The sequence below is a fragment of the Microtus pennsylvanicus genome, chromosome 7 (assembly GCF_037038515.1).
Source record: "Microtus pennsylvanicus isolate mMicPen1 chromosome 7, mMicPen1.hap1, whole genome shotgun sequence".
In the NCBI taxonomy this organism is placed as follows: Eukaryota; Metazoa; Chordata; class Mammalia; order Rodentia; family Cricetidae; genus Microtus; species Microtus pennsylvanicus.
This window is the reverse complement of record NC_134585.1, coordinates 33,596,560-33,615,723: the sequence shown is the minus strand read 5'-3', so window position 1 is coordinate 33,615,723 and position 19,164 is coordinate 33,596,560. Positions and strand designations below refer to the sequence as shown.

Sequence of the window (19,164 nt, the reverse complement as noted above, 5' to 3'; positions counted from 1 at the left end):
CCTTGGCTGTAGCTCTTTTCCATTACAGACGCTCCCTGAGGGCTATGGGGGCTATGGAGGCCTTTGTTTTAAAAAAATGTGACTTGGACGTGTGGTTCCTGGGGAGAGAACAGGAGCAGAGCTAGCAAGCAAAACGGGACACAGGTAGGAATGGAACAGACCTCAAGTGTATTCTGCCGGCATCACACCAGCTGCTGTTTTCCCAGAAGTGGAATTCTATGTTAACTGGAATTCCACTGAACGGAGAGGTGCTGTTTCTTCCTCCCCCATGGCTGTATTTACTCGTATCAGTAAAGACTCATGAATATTTTATTGTATGGCTTATAACTCGTTACAGATTTGAGGTGTTACCCGCACAGTAGATTATGAGAGCAAACACACTGGGTGGGCAGAGTGGAGCAGGGTCATGAGCTAGGCTGGGGTAGCCCTAATGGGAAAGGACGGGTAGCAAAGGGGCTGCAGGAGACACAGACTTGACGGACAAGGTGGGGTGCATGTGAGAGGGAGGAACTCAGCAGTAAGGTTCCAGACACAGGCGGCTGGGAGCCAGTGCCGCCAGCAGAACCCTGCACAAGGGCCGGCTTGCAGGGTCCCTTAGCAAAGGTTTCTGTGTAAACTTTGACGCTATGCTTGACCACGTGACCGCACAGATACCTGATCAGTACTGTGGCTTATAGCTTTCAGCACTTGGCTCTGGTCGCTATCCTTCCATAGTAAAAACTGTCACACACCTAAACCATCTTCTCCAGACCCTCGACATGCTAGCTAGCCTAACTGACCTCTTCGGTTTATGTTACTGTGCCACAGACCAATTTACCTTCCCCTGCCAACTGTCAAAGGCCTCTCCCTAACCACCGACCCAGGTTCTTACAAGCCAGCATATCCCACCTGTTGGCTCAACCCCAGCACTGTCAGCCCAACACTGTTCCAGAATGGCTGGTGTCTTTCTCCTCTGAGTTCAATGCTATTTGGGGCAAAGCCCTTTTGTTCTCCATCAGCTCAGAGCCATGTGGTGCAATAGGTACTAAAAGCAGACTTCTCTACTGGTTGAGCTCTCACTGCTAGCAGGACTTCCTGGTTGTTCTGCTTCCTCCTGTGAACTCCGGTCCACTCCTAGGCTGCCCTTCTCATCCTGCCCTAGGCTGGTAAGTCTGCACCACTGCCAGCACCTGCGTGCCTCTGCAGGCCTGTGTTAGATGTGGGGCACACATGGCAGCCCTGTCTAGGAACATGCAGGGAAGGCAGCCGGGCTCTGCCTCCCCTAGCAGGTCACGGCAAGTGGGTAATGAGGCTGGCCTCGCTTGTCCCCGTTGCCCTGCCAACCACTGAAGGCTTCGGGCTCCTGAACTATGCCAGTGTCATGCTGAGTTCCCTCTGGGATGAGTTGAGCAAACGAGAGCACAGAAAGCCACAAGAATCAGAGCCACACATTGGGCTTTAGCCATAATTATTACTATAATGATTTATAAAAAGAATTATTTTTCAGGCAACTGTGTTAAATTATTGTTCAGCTCTGGAGAGGGAGGTGGGGCCCTGGCCTTTCTTGAGGGAGGTGAGGACATGCCTACTCTTTGGGTCTGACTCCTGATTGGCTTCCCCTCAGCAAATCAAGACCACAATCCCTTACTGTCCAGGGTGCCGAGGGAAAGGGGGGAAGGGCAGCAAATCAATGTAGTGCTTTGAAAGGGGGAGGGGCAGACCACAAGCTGTGGCTGCCCATGGCTCTGATGCTCTGACCCTTGGCCACATTCCCTCACTGGGAATGGAGAACTGTTCCTTAGTCCTGTCTAGGACATTTGCCCAGCAAAACCAGGTGTGCAAGGGTCCAGGCAGCCCTGTCAGCCAGGACGAGGAAATTGGCATGAAACACACCAGTGTGCCTCACCACCCCAGTGGGAGCTCCTGGCTGCTCCCTCAGCCCACTCCAATGACGGAGGGACTCTCGCCCCAGTGGGAGCTGTCAGAACAAAGGAGCATGAGTGTCTGGTCTCGGAGCTTCAAGCACGGAGCAAGGAACCACAGGCCCAAGTGGCCTTGCTGAGAGGGTCGTCCACACCAACTCAGTGTTGGATTCTTCGATTCCTATGCTCCAGCTTGGGACTTCCATCCATGCAGCTAATCGTCACTGTGTCTGTGTGTGTATGTTGAGCACAGGGGCAGGGAGGGCTACAGGCGAGCAGAACTGCGCCACCTGCTCCCGGGGGAGGGCATGCAGGGGACCCTAGGCCTACAACATGAACCCAGACCAAAAGGGGTCAAGGGCTCTGGCTCCCCTTCCCTCCCTCTCTCCCAATATGTCCACTCTCCTTGGGCATTAGAAGGTTTTGCGATGAATCGCACGGGAGCCATCTTCTTCATATTCCTTTTTGGATACCCACATCTTCTTAAAGGTGTCCAGGGAGGCGAGGATGGAGCCGCTGTAAGGATGGAGAGACAATATTCTTTGGTACCTGTGGGCTGGGCCAACCGCCATCCTTTTACTTCATCCATTTTCCCAGCCTGTGTGAACCCCTGGAGGAGTCTATCCCTAAGCCCTTCTGCTTGAGCACCATCTCACCCGATCCATGTGGAGTACAGCCGTTCCTGAGGAGCTGAGATCTAGGAGGGAGCAAATGACTGCGTAACCACCTGTCCCCAAACACAGCCACCACCCTCAAACCCAAGGTGGCGAGAGCATGCATGGTAGGGCAGGGTGGAGAATGGCAAACACAGGTGTGGGCGCAGGCGCAGTGGGGTTCCCATATCCCTGAAGGCCAGCGCCACCCAGCACCCTCTCCCCAGAGTTTCTAGTCTCACCTTGATTTTAACATCCTTTGGGGCGAGCTTCTTCACTTCACTTAGTAACCTGTCTCCAAAGCCTGTGGATACAAATAGGGCCAAGCCTGGACCACAGCCAACCTCCTTGCTATGGTGGCCTTTAGACCACTAGCTGCTGCCGTCCCTCTTCCTGTATCCTGGCTGTGGGCGCGTACAGCGTCTGAGAGACTGACATGAGATGCAACCTAAGCCATGCAGTGCCACCTGACCCTGTGTCCTCCCTGAAGACTCCTCAACTGAGTGCCCGCTACAAATGCACCATGCTAAGGAAAACTTCATTTTAGTGCTTGGTTGTTATTTTGGTTTCTTTTCTTCTTCTTTTTTTTTTTTTAAAAGAGTGTCTCATCCTGTGTAATCCAGGCTTGACTCTGACTTATGATCCTCTTGCCTGAGTCTCCTGAGTACTGAAGTGATAGGTGTGTGCCCCCAGGCCTGGCATAATTTAATCTTAAATTGAGTCTTTAAAAAAACCAACACATTAAAAACATCTCTCCTACCACAAAACCCAGTTCACTGAGTGCTGCCAAAGAGGTGATGGGAATGGCACACTGCTGGCCCCAGAGAGCGAGAGGTCTGAGGTGTTGGCTGCCCTGGGCCTTTACCCTGGCTGCCATCTCTCCAACAGTACCTTTAAAGAGTGTTGAGCCCCCCGAGAGCACAATATTGGAGAACAGTGTTCGGCGAAGATCCATGTCAGACTTGTGGATGGCAAAGGCCAGGACTTCGTGGAGCCCCTCACTCTCATCCCCCACCAGGTCTGGCTGGAAGAGCAGCTCGGGGGCTCGGAAGCGCGCAGGCCCCACCTGTGGAGAAGAAGAGTGAAGCACAGGTTCTCCAGAGGAGCCAGCCCTTTCCCTCCCGGTTAGCATGAGCTACCACACTGGAACCAGGCCTGGCCACTTACATCAAGTGTGCTGCCGTCTGGAAGAGTGTACTGCACCTTCTCAGTCTCAAGAGCCTCGTCCTTCTGTGGGTTGATGGACAGGTAGCAGGCTCGCTGTATGGGCAGATTGTAGCAGGGACACTTGCAGCCAGCGCTTGCTCTCCTGTATTGGCCTCCCCAACCCCAGCCATGCCCACATCCCCATGCCCTTCATCACCTCTTTGATGGTCCGGACCACCTCAAACTCAGCCGAGGTGTGGAAGTCAGCCCCTTCCTTGCGCAGCAGCAGCCTCAAATATCGAGAGACGTCACGGCCCGCGATGTCTACCCGCATGATGGAGTGTGGCATGGCAAAGCCCTCATAGATCGGGACAGCGTGAGTGACCCCGTCCCCCGAGTCTAAAACCACGCCTGTTGTGCGTCCCGTCGCGTACCTGCCACCAGGTCAGCATCCTTTACTTCAGCCACCGAGGTGAGAAGACCTCCTCGACCCCGCCAGGGACCCTGGGACGTTATTTATACTACCCAAGAAACAGGAATGGAGGGGATCAGGAGGCTGTGCCTCCAGGGACATCAGGGTGTAGGGCACTCACAGGCTGAGCACGGCCTGCATGGAGATAAACAGTGCAGGAACATTGAAGGTCTCAAAGAACACCTCTGCCGCCTTCTCCCGGTTCTTACTGGGGTTCAGCGGGGCCTCCGTGAGAAGAACAGGATGCTGTGAGAGACGAGAGAGTCACACACACACAAAGAGAAGCCAGGCACTGAGCTTTCCTAAGCTAGAAGCACCACTGTAACAGCCTGAGGACTCCATCCTGAACCAGCTCCAAAGACCAGGCCCTGCAGAACTCTGCCTGGCTATCACTTGTTGTGCACATAAACACACAGAAAGAGCAGGAAAGGTCCTATCAACGCGCAGACAGGGAGCGGGCAAGGACATTCAGGAAAGCCGGGCATGTGGAGGGAAGGGTGGCTGCCACACCTCCTCGGAGAAGGTCTGTAGCTGGTCCTTGGAGTAGACGTACTGCCAGATGCGCTCCATGTCATTCCAGTCTCGCACCACGCCGTGCTCCATGGGGTAGCGGATGGTCAGCAGCCCCCGGTGCTCCTGGAGGACAGGAGAAAGCCGGACATAGCACCTGGCCTTCGTGGACCAGCTGCTGCACACTGAAGTCGCCCTCTGCCTCTGCCTGCTGGGTATCTCCCTGCTCTGCATGCAAGCTCCCAGAGCTCAGCTGGCCTCAAATGGCTAAGGGCCAGAGAAGATGGCAACATGCCTCATTGAATACAGTCTTCTGGGCAAATGGTAGCTATTTTCATCAAGTCAGCTGTGCCTGCTGGCAAGAAACCATCAAAAAGCAGGCCTGATGACTGTGGGTGCCTCAGAGGGTAGGGTGACTGGACCCTCACCCCAAATCGTGCCCAGTCATTTATATGCACTCTGTATTAACTGTATGTAGCCCGAGGATCTACATAAGCTGGGGAAGGCTAACTGAAGGGAGAACCCAGCATGATGGGTGAAAACTTTTCAGGTGCTTTGGGGTTCCTTGTCCTCCTCTAAGTAGCTTCTCATCCATACTCTATAAGTAAGCTCAATAAATATCAGTTTTCCCAGCTGAGTGGTTTTGGAACACGCCTTTAATCCCAGCATTGGGGAGGCAGTGGATGGCAGACCTCTGTGAGTTCAAGGCCAGCCTAGTCTACAGAGCAAGGTCCAGGACAGGCTCCAGAGCTACACAGTGAAACCCTGTCTCGACCCCACACTACCCCCAAAAAGAAATCAGTTTTTCCAGAGTAAACACTGATGGATCTTGTATTTTGGTTTATGGAAGAAACCTTAGAAGGAGGTTAAAGATGTCTCCTTAGGAAGGAATTTTTACCATGTCTGGTAGTCGGCAGGATATAACAAAAGCAAGGATGTGTTGCAGAATATTACTTTAAGATGTCTTACATTTGTTTCTGTTGTGGAACATTTGTTTTAGTGATGCAGAGGTGTGTCGCATTCTTTCATGTTGCATTTGTTTAAGCTGTGTTACTTTGCCTGCTTAAAACACCCGATAGGTCTGATAAAGAGATGAATGGCCAATAGCAAGGCAGGAAAAAGAATAGGAGAAAACAAGAGAAAAAAAGACCAAGGAGCAAGAGAACAAGGAGAGGAGGACACTAGGGGCCAGCCATGGAGTTAGAGTGAAAGCAAGATATACAGAAGAAAAGGAAAAAGCCCACAAGCAAAAAGGTAGATGGGATAATTTAAGGGAAGCTGGCTAGAGACAAGCCAAGCTAAGGCCAAACGTTTATAAATAAGAATAAGCCTCCGTGTGTATTTATTTTGAATCTGGGTGGCGGGCCCCCCAAAGAACAAAAGAGGAAAAAAGAAATCAACCAACTACAAAGATGAGTTTGGGAAAAGCCAACAGCACTGCTCTCAGTCCAGATGATGAGACAGGCAGTTAAAGCCACATGGAAGGTGGGGTATCTGTTTTCCCACGTGGTGTGTTGGAGTATCCCTGCAATGCCCATCCTGGGTAACAGGATGTGCAACTGAAGCCTGGGGGGAAATTGCTTGTGTGAAGGAGGAACTGCCATACAGGGGACACATGGCTAGCTTCCTCCCTTGAATATGCTCTGTATATCTTCTCTTGGGGGAGGGGAGTACAAATTAATCACCCAAACTCAAATTCTTTTAGTAGCCAGGTACGGCAAATGGAGAGGTACTTACTGGCTGGAGTGGTACCAGGACGGCAACCAAGAATGCACCAGCCTCAAGCCAAGAAGGTGCATCTGACTGCGAGGTGAGCAGGTATAAGATACTGTCCCCCTTGGCCCTAGATCTGATCAGCTTGAGCTACTTGAGCCCTACTGGAGCTCATCAAGACTAGGAAAATGTTGGGGCCGGAGAGATGGCTCACTGGTTAAGAGCATTGACTATTCTTTCAGAAGACCTGGGTTCAATTCCAGCATTCATATGGCAGCTTAAAACCATCTGTAGCTCCAGTTCCAGGGGAGCTGACCCCCTTACACAGACGTACGTGCCAACAAAACACCAATCAATGCACATAAAATTAAAATAGAAAGTCTTTAAAATAAAGAGCATAGGAAAATGTATCAAGGACCCACGAAAGTGCCTCCAGATGAGGAAGTCATATAACCGATACAAAGGGGCGGAATCTTTTGTTGTTATACTGGACTTCACTGATGTTTTTCTTCAGGATCTCTTGGAATCTGAACAGATCCTTCCTGGAATGGGCTTTCAGAGTACTTCAGGTTACAACCCTACTATCTGTCACGGAATGGTGACCTACGGCCTTGCTTTGTCACCCAGAGCATCCTTGGTAAAAAGGTTTCATCATATTGACGACATAATGCTAACCTGAGTGCTCTGCGGGTTTGGAAACCCATCTCAAAGACTTAACAGTACACCTAAAGGAGCAAGGATGGGAAGGAAATCAGGTCACAAAGGGTGCAAAGCCAGACACAACCATGAAATTCCTGGAGGCTTCATGGTTGGGTGAAGCATGGATGATACCCACTGTGCTGGCTGGTCTGATATCAACTTGATACAAGCTAGAGTTATCTGAGAGGAAGGACCTCAATTAAGCAAATACCTCCAGAAAATCCAGCGGCAAGATATTTTGCCCAGCCCATTGTGGGTGGTGCAATTCCTGAGCTGGTGGTCCTGGATTCTATAATAAGAAAGCAGGCTGAGTAAGCCAAGGGGAGCAAGCCAGTAAGCAGCATCCCTCCATGGCCTCTGCATCAGCTCCTGTCTCCAGGTTCCTGTCCTGACTTCTGAGGATGAACAGCCAGTGATATGGAAGTGTAAGCCGAATAAACCATTTCCTCCCAACTTGCTTTTTGGTTGTGATGTTTCATCACAGCAACAGAAACCCTAAGACACCCACAAAGGTAATCAAGAGAATTCTGCCAACAACTCTTACATGTAAAAGTTAAAGGATGAACGCAGGATACCTTGTGAGAGTGTGAAACAGACCTCTGAGGACTTGAGATTAACCGAGAATCCCAGTGTTAGGGGTGGGTTGACAAAGGAGACCCTCTAAGCCCCCCTAACAATAAAGTCTACTGCCATGCTGTTGTTTGTACACCAAAACTAGATGGTAGGACCCTGTTGGTTGAAGTCACTGCATGCTTCAGTAGCAGAACTTGGTAAAATCCAGTGGAGAACATTGCTGAAGGGAGTGAGTGAGTGTGAGTGTGTGTGTGAGAGTCTAAGGGCTGACGGAAAGGAGAGTGCCACAGAACACAGTAAACAACTCCAAGCAAAGAGGAGCCATTTTCATCAAATCAGCTGTCCCTGCTTGCAAGAAACCTTTTGAGCAGACCTGAGGTTCCCTCAGAGAGGCTGAGAGGGTCACTGGACCCTCACCCGAGATTTCTCCCTCCTGTACCTCCCTGCCATTCCTAGGCAGTTCTGTCCTTAACTGCACATGGTCTCAGGCCTTGAGAGGAGCTAGCGTATGCAGGCTGGGGAAGGCTTTGAAGAATGAAGATGGCTGTGGGTGTCCCTCGCTCCCACACTAGCCTCTCACTCACACCCCATCAACAAAGTCTCTGGTTCCCTAGGGTGAACTTCGGTAGAATCCTAGTCTGGTTTCTCACTGGGGCCTTATAAAGAGCCACTGTTTCTGTCGTCTACTCGGGGAGAGAATTCTGGAAATGTGCCCCATCCCACAATCCCTCCTTTTACCCCACAAATGTGCTTCCTCACTCACTGCCCAAACTCTCCAGTGTCTCCATCCATAGCTCCAGCCAGCGTTCCTGTCAGCACAGCCCCTCCTGGGCTGCCTGAGTCCACCGTTCTTCCAGAATACGGCCAGGGCGCTGGCCTCTTGGCCCAGCTCTCCAAGCAGTCCTCACCTGTCCTCCACAGGATAGCCTCCTCCATCTGCCCTCAGAAATCCCTCTCGTCTGCCCTTCTATTCAGCTCTCCCCGCCCTCTTCAGGCCTGGGACTGTGCCCAGGAACCTACCTGGCTCCTGCCCACACTGGGCTGGCTCTTCTCTCACACTCTATGTTGGCTCCCTCAGAGTCTGATTTAGCTGTGTGGTCCCCCAGGTACGCCAGCCTAGCCAGAATGAGAAATGGCCCCAGCCCTCCTTACAGCAGGGCCATCAACTCTAGATGCTTCTAATTCTCAGTCATTTTTGGGGGTAGCTGAAGATGACTTTGAACTTCCGATCCTCCTACGTCCACCCCTCCCAAGTGCTGTGCTCGCAGGCTTGTGACCTTAATTCCTTCTCCCATAGTTTCCACACAGCATCTGAAAGAGGACAGGGGGTCCAAGCCGATTCCTCGGGTCATTTTGTTTGCGTATCACAGAAGGAGGACTGCCTTGCCACACACACAGCACCGAACAACCGAGAGGGGTCAAAAAAGGTGCAGAAACCCTAGAACAGGTTGCTCTGACCACCAGCCAGCAATCCCGTGACTGAGGAACTCAATGGAGGGCCAGTTACCTCTGCTTTTGGTCCAATGAAGAGGTCTCCCTCCAGGGCTCCAGCCATAACCCGCATGTGCTTGGGCCTTCCGACACTGCAAGGACACAGAAGGTCAGTGAGCTGGGCAGGTGCACGGCTGAACCTGTGTCCAGGAAAACCGCAGCCCAGCCCAGCTGCAAAGCTCTAGAGAGTGGCCAGTCTGAGCACTGGGAAGTGGGCGAAGGGCAAAGGTCAGAGCCTAGACTTAGGGAAAGTGGGCCAGCAGCATGGGTCTTAGCAGCACAAACAGTGTGGAGTCTGAAGGAACGGGTCTCTCTCCAGGAAGCGCTGAGTGTGAACAATACGACCCTTCATGGCCTAGCTCTAGCAAGGGATGAGCCTTCTATAGCCACTGTCTCAGCCTAGCCTCTTGTCTGCTGTTGGACGGAGGACAGCTGTGTAGTGGCTTCCTTGTACATCCTTCTCACAGTGGCCACTGTCCCTCCCTACAGCCACAGCTTCCAGAATAGAGATGAGTTCTTGGAAGCGTGCATCTGATGAGCCGCCATTCCAAATCGTGACCCACATTCCCCACGTACCACCAACAGCATTCCCTGACACCCACCCAGTCAGAGTTCTGGATGGAAGGCTGAAGCCCTTCGGTCCACCCTCAGTGCGCCCAGGCTGGCCTTGTCCCCAGTCCAGGGGACTTCAGGGTCTAGTTCTGATCTGGCCACTGACAAATCCTTTAAGCTCTGAGAGACCCCAGAGAGAACTTTTCCATTGGGCAGGTTCCCAGGCTCACCAGGATCCCTAGGATGATACCACCTAGGCAGGTATTCCCGCCACCATTAGCACTACCTGGGGCGTGTGGAGTGGGCTACATAGGAACATTTCCTAGATGCTAAACAAAAACGAGCCCTGATCAACATTTCTGGGAGCTGCAGGTACAGCTTAGAATGTACACTTAGATTTCAGGAGGCAAGGGGTTCAAGCACCCAAACCCCACAATAATCAGAGAAACCTTTCCAGGGAGGCAGGGGTACCCTCCCCCCACAATTCTCTGTGGGAGCTTAGCTCTTTCCCTGGAGAGAGGTTCCTTTTATTTCTGCCACAGCCATTGCCACACCCCATCCCCAGGGCCATGCTGGCTGCTTCTCCTCCTCTTTGGCTCAGCCAGAAACAAAGGTAAGAAGCTCTGAAGAGGAAATTCAGCCCTTAACTCTCCCAGAGCTCAGGCTGACCCCTCTTCTGCTTCCTCTTCCAGGTGGATGGGGAGTGGCCCTCAAAGAAGAGCGCAGTAACCACAGGGTCCGTGTTCTTCCCAAAAGCAAACACAGGAGGTGGGGGAGGCTGCTGCCCCAGCAACACTTACTAGTTTGGGAAACAGTACTTAGGAATCTGGTCTCCTGCAAAACCAGCCTTGATCACCCCTGAACCCTGCAAGGAAAAGCAATGTTTAGCTTCTGCCGTCAACTCCGGACGCAGTCAGTGTCCCCATGTGGAGAGCTCTGGCAGCCCCACCAAGGTTGGGCAGCAAGGAAGCCAGAGACCCCACCTGGAGGACAAGATTATTCACAAACACTAGCGGCTCAAAACTGGGGGTAACGCTGCATCTCTGGCCCTGGAGATTTCTATTGGGCTGGGTCTGGAAACTCAAGGGGTGGGGGCGGGCGACAAGAGGGGCTGTTAAGGGCATCTACTGGGTGGAGGTCAGGGTTGCTGTCAGTGTTCTACAGTGTGCAGGTGATCCCTGTTACCAATAATCACCCGCACCAGTAGGGCGAGGAGAGAGAAGCCATCACACACCTCCTCCTCGGTGAAAGCTATGGCTAGTTCCTGTGGGAGGAGGCACACAGCTACACTCCAAAGATAGCTGGATGCTACCCCTCAGTGTCCTCCTATGCAAGAGTCCCTTCCTTCACCGGCAGAAATAGACCACATACTGGGTCCACCCGGGAGACCACTTGGGGTGTGGAAAGATTGGTACCTTTCTCAGGTACCTTCCCTGGGGAGTAAGAGGAGGAGACTGGCCCTGCTCCTGCTCCAGCCTGGAAGCTGGACCTAGGATGTCAACAAGAACCTGGCAAGTCCTCTGCTCAGTAAAGGAATCACTTTCTCATACCTTTTGCCCACCAATCTCCATCACAACCCTTTGGGGGTGCAGAGCAGCAACAAAACATGTCCAAGTCATAGGAGAGGGCCTCCAAGCATAGGAGAGGGGCAAGCGGGTGCCCCTGAGCTCATAGCTTGTTGGCCACCAAGAAGGGAAGTAGCCTGATGCGCACTGTAGCTTGCCAGAGCACTGGTCGGATAAGCACATCCTCGAGCCCAGGACTAGCCTCCAATGATAAACATCCTGTTTGATTTAAGGGAGTCCACATGGGTGCTCCAAAAAAAGGCAGCCACAAAGGGACTCCATCAGGGGGGTCACGTGGGAAGGAGTCAGCTCCCAGAAAGAGCAGAAGTGTGTCACTGTCAAAAACTCCAAGGCCTGCACGCCAGAGATATCATCTAGGCATAGCCAAAGAAAACCCCGGCCACGGCAAAGGCTCTAAGGCAAGACATCTCCCAGGGCATCTGAAGGCAAGCAGAACCCAGGTGCTGGAAGACAAAGCCTCGGGAAGCAGGACCTCTTTCCTTTCAGGCTTGCAAACAACCTAGCCCCAACTGCTGCTGCTCTGTCCCGGGAAAAGAGGTCCTGCACTCTCCAAAAGGATAATTTAAAGAGAGGGGGGTTAAAGCGGCAAAGAGGACGCCAAGTGGTGGTGGGTACTTGGCTGGTAGACATCAACGTGCAGTGTTTGCCTCTGGGTGCAGCCTCTTGGGAAGTGTTGTAAAGATCACCAGGCCCTCCAAAAGACGAGGCCAGGAGTGTGCAAAGGTCAAATGTCAGCCGACCTACATCAGGCTGACCAACAAGCAAAGGGCCGGAGGTCTAAACTTGCCCAGAGCTTCCATCCATGACAGATGCGTCTGCTGGCCTAGAGCACCAAGGACCACCTGGCTAGGTCCTGCTGTCCTGCACATCCTGGGCTCCTAGGGAAGGGGTCCCGAGGCCCACACCTGGCCCCGCGGAGGCAGCGAGTGGGCACTGGTCCCACCAGCGCGGGCCAGTGCGCGGCGCCGCGTGCGACCCCTGGGCGGGATACAGCCCTCCCCCAACCCCGCTGTCCCGACTCACATTGTCGATGACCACGGGCTGGTTGGCGATGATGTCGTAGGACTCCATGGCCGGGCCGAGCCGGCCCTGCCCAGCAGGCGGGCTGCAGGAGGACCGGCGGGCTACAAGGCGAGCGGGAGGACCAGGACGGCCGCGACTCTAGACGGGGCGCCGCGCCCCTCCCCCAGTGCACTGCCTACGCGAACCCAGCTCTGCGGCCAATCACAGCGGGTAATTGGCCTGATTGACGGCGAGCGCCGGGGCGGACTGCTGAGGGACGGGGGCGGGGACTCTTGGAGCTGGTTAGCCAATTGAAGCTGCCCGGAAGGACAGCCGGGCGTTGCTAAGGTAGGCTGCGCGGCGTCTGTGCGATGATGTCATGGCTGGGTGCTTAAAGGGGACGCAGGAATTGAATAGAAGATAGTGGGTCCTTTGCGATTGGAAAGTGTCACTTACTGGAAACACATCTTCAATGCAACATCTGTGAGCACTCCTCGTAGGAAGACAGCCTTAATATTTCAACGGTAGAGTCAAATTAGATTTACTCATTTTTTTGATTTTTAGAGATAGGGTTTTTGTTATGCCCAAATCCGTGGGTCCCCACAAGAGCCAACAAAGGAGACCGAGTCCCAGATGTAAAAGCAAAGAGCCTTTATTTTAACCAAGTTTGCAAACTCGGTCTCTCCACATGTCCAACGTATTTGGACTATCTGGAGAGCCCCGATTGGGTTTTTTATAGTAGTAAAGGTGGGTGGTGAGCGGTCTCTGAGATTTGTCTAGGGGTGTCCTGGTCAGGTGCGCTGGCAGGTGATCCTAGCTACAGCTCTTGGAATGCCAGGCATTTCCTTTGAATGTTCTGCTCTTGGGTGGGGGTCGGGCAATCTCGGCCTGCCAGGCATTGTCCCATAGTAAACTATTGAGACCCCAGACTCCAGTTAAATTCATCGATGGCCGGAGTAAAGAACTTCCTTTGGATGACCTGCCCAGACTTAGCTTTCATGGCTGGCCCCACAGTCAGTAGGGGCTAAATGGTGAGATCTTGTCTCCAAAAAAATTCTATGTAATTTATAGCATACTAACATATTTATATTACATATATTAACTTATAATAGATATAATAATCACTGAATTGCCTTGGTGCCTTTGTTTTTTTGTTTTTTGCTTTTTCGAGATAGAGTTTCTCTGTAGCTTTGGTTCCTGTCCTGCAACTAGCTCTTGTAGAGCAGGCTGGCCTCCAACTCAGAGATCTGCCTGCCTCTGCCTCCCGAGTGCTGGGATTAAAGGCGTGCCCCACCACAGCCCGGCTGGTGCTTTTGTTAAGAATCGATATTTTCTATGGACGTTCTGTTTCATTAAACCATCAGTCAATAACATATATTTGTGGCATCAGTGTTTTGTTGCTGGGACAACATCTTAGAAGATCATCTTGAGAGACCTTCTCTCTTGTGTTGATAGAGTTCACTGATGAAGTTACCTGGATTTTGAGTTTTCTTGTCTGAAGATTATGACCCACAAATTAAATTTCTTTAAAAGAGATACAGAATGGTTCGGGTAGTGGAGGCTTCCTCCTCCTGCCCCCTGTTCCTTCTCCTTCCCTTTGGCTGCTGAACATGGAACCTGCAGCCCGGCAAGTTCTCTGCCACTGAGCCACACATACAGTCTTGCTCTACTTCGTCACTCCAGCTTTGTTACTTTGTGTCTGCCATAGAATTCCTCCACTTTCCTTCAATTCAACTGGCAAAAGATTGTCCATAATGTACCCATGTAGGTTGTGTGTGGAGACGTAACCGAGAATATTTCCTTAGAGCTTGGCTTGGGGAAGGGATGGAGTGAGATAGAAAGAGAGGCACATGGGATGAAGTCTACATTGACCAGAGCAAGAGGAACATTCCTCTAGTAATCAATGCAATCTTGGGGTTCACAGTGTGATTAAAACAGGAAGGATAGATGTGCTTCAGATAGGGAAAATAGAAGAAAGCTGTAGAAATGAGTGGGGGCGGGGATCAAAGGCTGCAGCTGGGGGCAGAGAGCTTTGGATCTAGACTTTTCAGTCAGCCCACTCCCACTTCCTCTTGTTACGGTTTCTCCATGGAATTGGGCCACCAAGATGGCTCAGTGTGAATGGGGCTTGCTACCAAGCCTAACGGCCAGAGTTCTATTCCTGGGTGCTCTACATGGTGAAGGGTGAGAGACAACTCCTGCAAGTTGGCCTCTGGCCTCCACGTATGCACTGTGACATGAGCACACACACACACCCCAAATAAGCAAATACATGTGAACAAAACAAAGCACAGGATTGTATGAAATTTTAAGGCAAATGAATCAGTCTTAGCCATGCTCAGTCCATACCTGGGCTGCAGTTCCACCCCAATTCATTCCTAGGTCTTTCCCAGTCTATATTCAGCATTTCTAATATAGGGTAATGAATTTTTTCTTTAACTTACCCAAACTGGGGAGACAGCTCAGTGGGTAAAGCATTTGCTATGTACACTTGAGGACCAGAGTTCTGATCCCTCAGAACCCATGTAAAAGCCCAACCAGGCATGCTGTAGTCCCAGCATATGGTTAGGAAGCAGAACAGGAGATCCCTAAGGCAAGATGACTAGCAAGATTAGCCAGAATCTACCTGCTCTAGGTTCAGTGAGAGACCTCGTCTCTATAAATAGAATGGAGAATGATTGAAGAAGACATCCAGCATCAACTCTGGGCTTCCACACCCACACACGCGAGCATGCATGCACCCACACACGTGAGCATGCACACACCCACACACATGAGCATGCATGCACCCACACACGTGAGCATGCATAGACCCACACACGTGAGTATGCATACAAATCATACAAATGTGCACACTGCACGCACATACAAATTTATAATAATCTTTAACTTAAAATCTCCGATATATAATTGAATTATTTTTAAATAATTACTGAAACTATTCAAAATGTAAGACAGCCTGATGGCAGACCTCAACAGAAACAATGAAACAGAACACATAGTACTTACTATCAAGAACCAGTCAGCTATGCATGGTGGCGCACGCCTTTTATCCCAGCACACAGGAGACAGAGGCAGATGGATCTCTAAGCCAGAGGTCATCCTGGTCTACAGAGTAAGATTCAGGACAGCCAGGGCTACACAGAGAAACCCTGTCCAAACACTGTCCCAGGACAGAGTCATGCAAGAGGAATTCTGAGTGCTTCTGAGAAAACTCCAAGACACGAGTCTTGTGACCTCAACTTCTTTAAAAACACAGAATTGTTCTTGGATTGTGCTTTTATGCCCCTCCCAGGTGTCGCTGATAGGAGTGCGTTCACTTCACATCGTTCATTACACCCGGCTATTGTTATTTGTTTAAGTGCCTCTTTGGAAAAACACGTTTTTGCCGTGTGCAGCTTGTCCTTGTGATTGTACACTTTACTCACGGGACTCTTAGCCCTCAGAGTATAAATTGTCTGATGCTCTGAATAAAGCTGGCCATTGCATGACACTGTAGTCTGCCTCATTCTGGGCTCTACTCTCCAGGTTCACACTGCCAGTTAGTGTAACCAGAGTGGTAAACAAAACCATGTCTTCAAAAACAGAGCAAAACAAAAACTCAAGGTAGTCTGTATTTTATAAAAACTTAGTCCAGGGGCTGGAGAGATGGCTCAGGGGTTAAGAGCACTGGCTGCTCTTCCAGAGGATGTAGATTCAATTCCCAGCACCTACATGGCAGCCCACACCTGTCTGTAACTCCTGTTCCAGGGAATCCAACATCCTCACACAGATGTACATGTGGGCAAAACACCAATGTAGATCAAATACAAATAAATTTTAAAAGCCTTACTTCATATGAAGTCTGGAGCTATGATGAGCACTTGTGACTGTAGCCTCAAGGGATTCCGCATCTTCTGTTTTTTCTTTGTTTGTTTGTTTGTTTGTTTTCGAGACAGGGTTTCTCTGTGGTTTTGGAGCCTGTCCTGGAACTAGCTCTTGTAGACCAGGCTGGTCTCGAACTCACAGAGATCTGCCTGCCTCTGCCTCCCGAGTGCTGGGATTAAAGGCATGCGCCACCACCGCCCGGCGATTCCGCATTTTCTGGTCACCAACTTTGTGTGTTGCTTTCGTTGGTTAATTAATAAAAAAAACTGCTTGGCCTGATAGGGCAGAACTTAGATAGGCGTGGAAAAGAGAACTGGATGCTGGGAAGAAGGGCAGTGTGGCAGACACCATGGTTCTCCTGCCTGAGACGGATGCTGGTTAGACTCATGCCGGTAAGCCACAGTCAAGTGACGATACACATTAATGGAGATGGGTTAAACTAATATGTGAGAGTTAGCTAATAAGGGGCTGGAGATAATGGGCCAGGCAGTAATTTAATTAATACAATTTCTGTGTGATTATTTCGGGTATAAGCTAGCCGGGCAGTGGGACGCAGCCTGCCGCTCCTCTTACAACAACCAAGGGCAACCACACATACTTGGCTTTCATTCACATAGATACACATTTAAAAAATTACTCCAGGCAGAGTCTCTCCACCCCTGCCCCTGCCTGGATGGCCAGGAACCTGAGGCTGGATAGCCCAGAGACCTTAGGACAGAGCCAGCAAGGCAGCTGTCATCAGAGAGGCCTCATCCAGCAACTCACAGGAGCGGATGCCGAGACCCACAGCCAAATATTAGGCAGAGGTCTGGGGAACTCCACTGAAAAGGGGGAGGAGGCATTGGCAGAGCGAGATGGCCTGAGGGCACCATGAGACCGTGGCCCACAGAGTCAACTAAACAGGGTTCATGGGGGCTCACAGAGACTGAACGGACCATCACGGAACCAGTACGGGTCTGGCCCAGGTCCTCTGCATGTATGTTATGGTTGTGTAGCTCGGCCTTCTTGTGGGACTCCTAACAGGGGAGCAGGGACTGTCTGTGACCCTTCTGTCTGCTCTTAGGACCCTTTCTTCCCACTGAGCTGATTTGTCCAGCTGTGATATGAGGGTTTGTGCCTAGTTTTATTGTAACTTGTGCCATCTTCTGTTGATATCCCTGGGAGGCCTGCTCTTTTCTGAAGGGAAATGGAGGAGTGGATTTGGCAGAGAGGAGGGAGGAGGGGTTGGGAGGATTGGAGGGAGGGGAAACTTCAGTCTGGATGTAATATATGAGAGAAGAATAAATTTTTAAAAAACTTCATATGATAAAAGGAAAACTTAGAGAAAAACTTGTAAATGCTTGGGGAATTGTTTCTTTAATATGTATATATTAAAATTATTTAATATACATATTATTATTTTAATATACATAATATACATAAGCATTTTGCATTAAAATTTTTATTTACACTTAAATATTAACTATTTAAAAACTGCATACACATATATCTTAGAAATAGATTTTTTTCTTTTTTTTTTTGTGACAGGGAAAGGCTGTCCTGGAACTTACTGTGTAGACCGAGGCAGCCTTGAACTCACATAGATCCACATGCTTCTGCCTCTTGAGTGCTAGAATCAAATGCGTGCTTCCTCATGCCTGGCTAGGAAGTAGATTTGCAAACAGTAATTTCTTTTAAACTTTTCAGTTTTTGAGAATTTCCTAAGTGAGCACGGCATTTACGTCATTCCCCTTCCTCTTTTCCCTCAAACGCTGTCATTTTCCTCCCACCCCTGATATGCATGGCCTCTTATTTAATTATAATTGGCATGTGTGTGTGAGTTTTTAAGTACAACCTGCTGGGATAATTTAGTGTTGCTCATATATGTTTGGGATTGAGTAACCTATCAGGAGCTTGACCCTGGAGAAGACTGATTCTCTCCCTTCCATAACCATTAGTTGATTATGGCTTTTCTAGAGTAGGCCTTGTTAAACACTAATTTCTAATTTAAACTCAAGCTATTATTCTGTAATTATGCCTCACACAGACAAAGATTCCTCTGTTTTTGTAAACATTGCATGTATTAAAAATTATTCTGTGTATCTTTGTGTGTGCTGTGTGCGTCCTTGTGTGTATCTTTATGTGTGTCTGTGTGTGTCCTTGTGTGTATCTTTGTGTGTCTGTGTGCATCCTTGTGTGTATCTTTGTGTGTGTCTGTGTGTATCTTTGTGTGCGTCCTTGTGTGTATCTTTGTGTGTGTCTGTGTGTATCTTTGTGTGTGTCTGTGTGCGTCCATGTATGTTTATCTTTGTGTGTGTCTGTGTGCGTCCTTGTGTGTATCTTTGTGTGTGTCTGTGTGTGTCTGTGTGCGTCCATGTATGTTTATCTTTGTGTGTGTCTGTGTGCGTCCTTGTGTGTATCTTTGTGTGTGTCTGTGTGCGTCCATGTATGTTTATCTTTGTGTGTGTCTGTGTGCATCTGTGTGCATCCATGTATGTTTATCTTTTGTGTGTCTGTGTGTGTCCTTGTGTGTATCTTTGTGTGTCTGTGTGCGTCCATGTATGTTTATCTTTGTGTGTCTGTGTGCGTCCATGTATGTTTATCTTTGTGTGTGTCTGTGTGCATCTGTGTGCATCCATGTATGTTTATCTTTTGTGTGTCTGTGTGTGTCCTTGTGTGTATCTTTGTGTGTCTGTGTGCGTCCATGTATGTTTATCTTTGTGTGTCTGTGTGTGTCCTTGTGTGTATCTTTGTGTGTGTCTGTGTGCGTCCATGTATGTTTATCTTTGTGTGTCTGTGTGCGTCCTTGTGTGTATCTTTGTGTGTGTCTGTGTGCGTCCATGTATGTTTATCTTTGAGGGTTCCACTTGGTCCCTGACTACAGCCACACTCCTTCCCCAGTATGACCTCACAGAGCCCAGATTCCACAACGTTCTGGAACTCAGTGCTGTTTCTATGCTGTGTCTGCGAGAAACCCAGGAGAATGGCTCCTCCTTGATGGTGTGCTGGCTGTGGCAGAG

At 50.1% G+C, this 19,164-nt stretch overlaps 1 protein-coding gene across 1 annotated transcript; it reads right to left on the bottom strand.

The window, feature by feature from the left end:
• Positions 1-291: 291 nt before the first annotated feature.
• On the bottom strand, positions 292-12,534 carry Actr1b (actin related protein 1B). Its single transcript, XM_075980436.1, has 11 exons — positions 12,320-12,534; positions 10,511-10,575; positions 9,175-9,250; positions 4,683-4,808; positions 4,294-4,418; positions 3,918-4,134; positions 3,722-3,814; positions 3,446-3,620; positions 2,797-2,858; positions 2,558-2,598; positions 292-2,417 (listed from the first exon to the last, which is right to left on the bottom strand). The coding sequence occupies exons 1-11, from the start codon at positions 12,365-12,367 to the stop codon at positions 2,315-2,317; spliced, it is 1,131 nt and encodes a 376-aa protein (XP_075836551.1). The 5' UTR covers positions 12,368-12,534; the 3' UTR covers positions 292-2,314.
• Between the last annotated feature and the right edge of the window lie 6,630 nt (positions 12,535-19,164).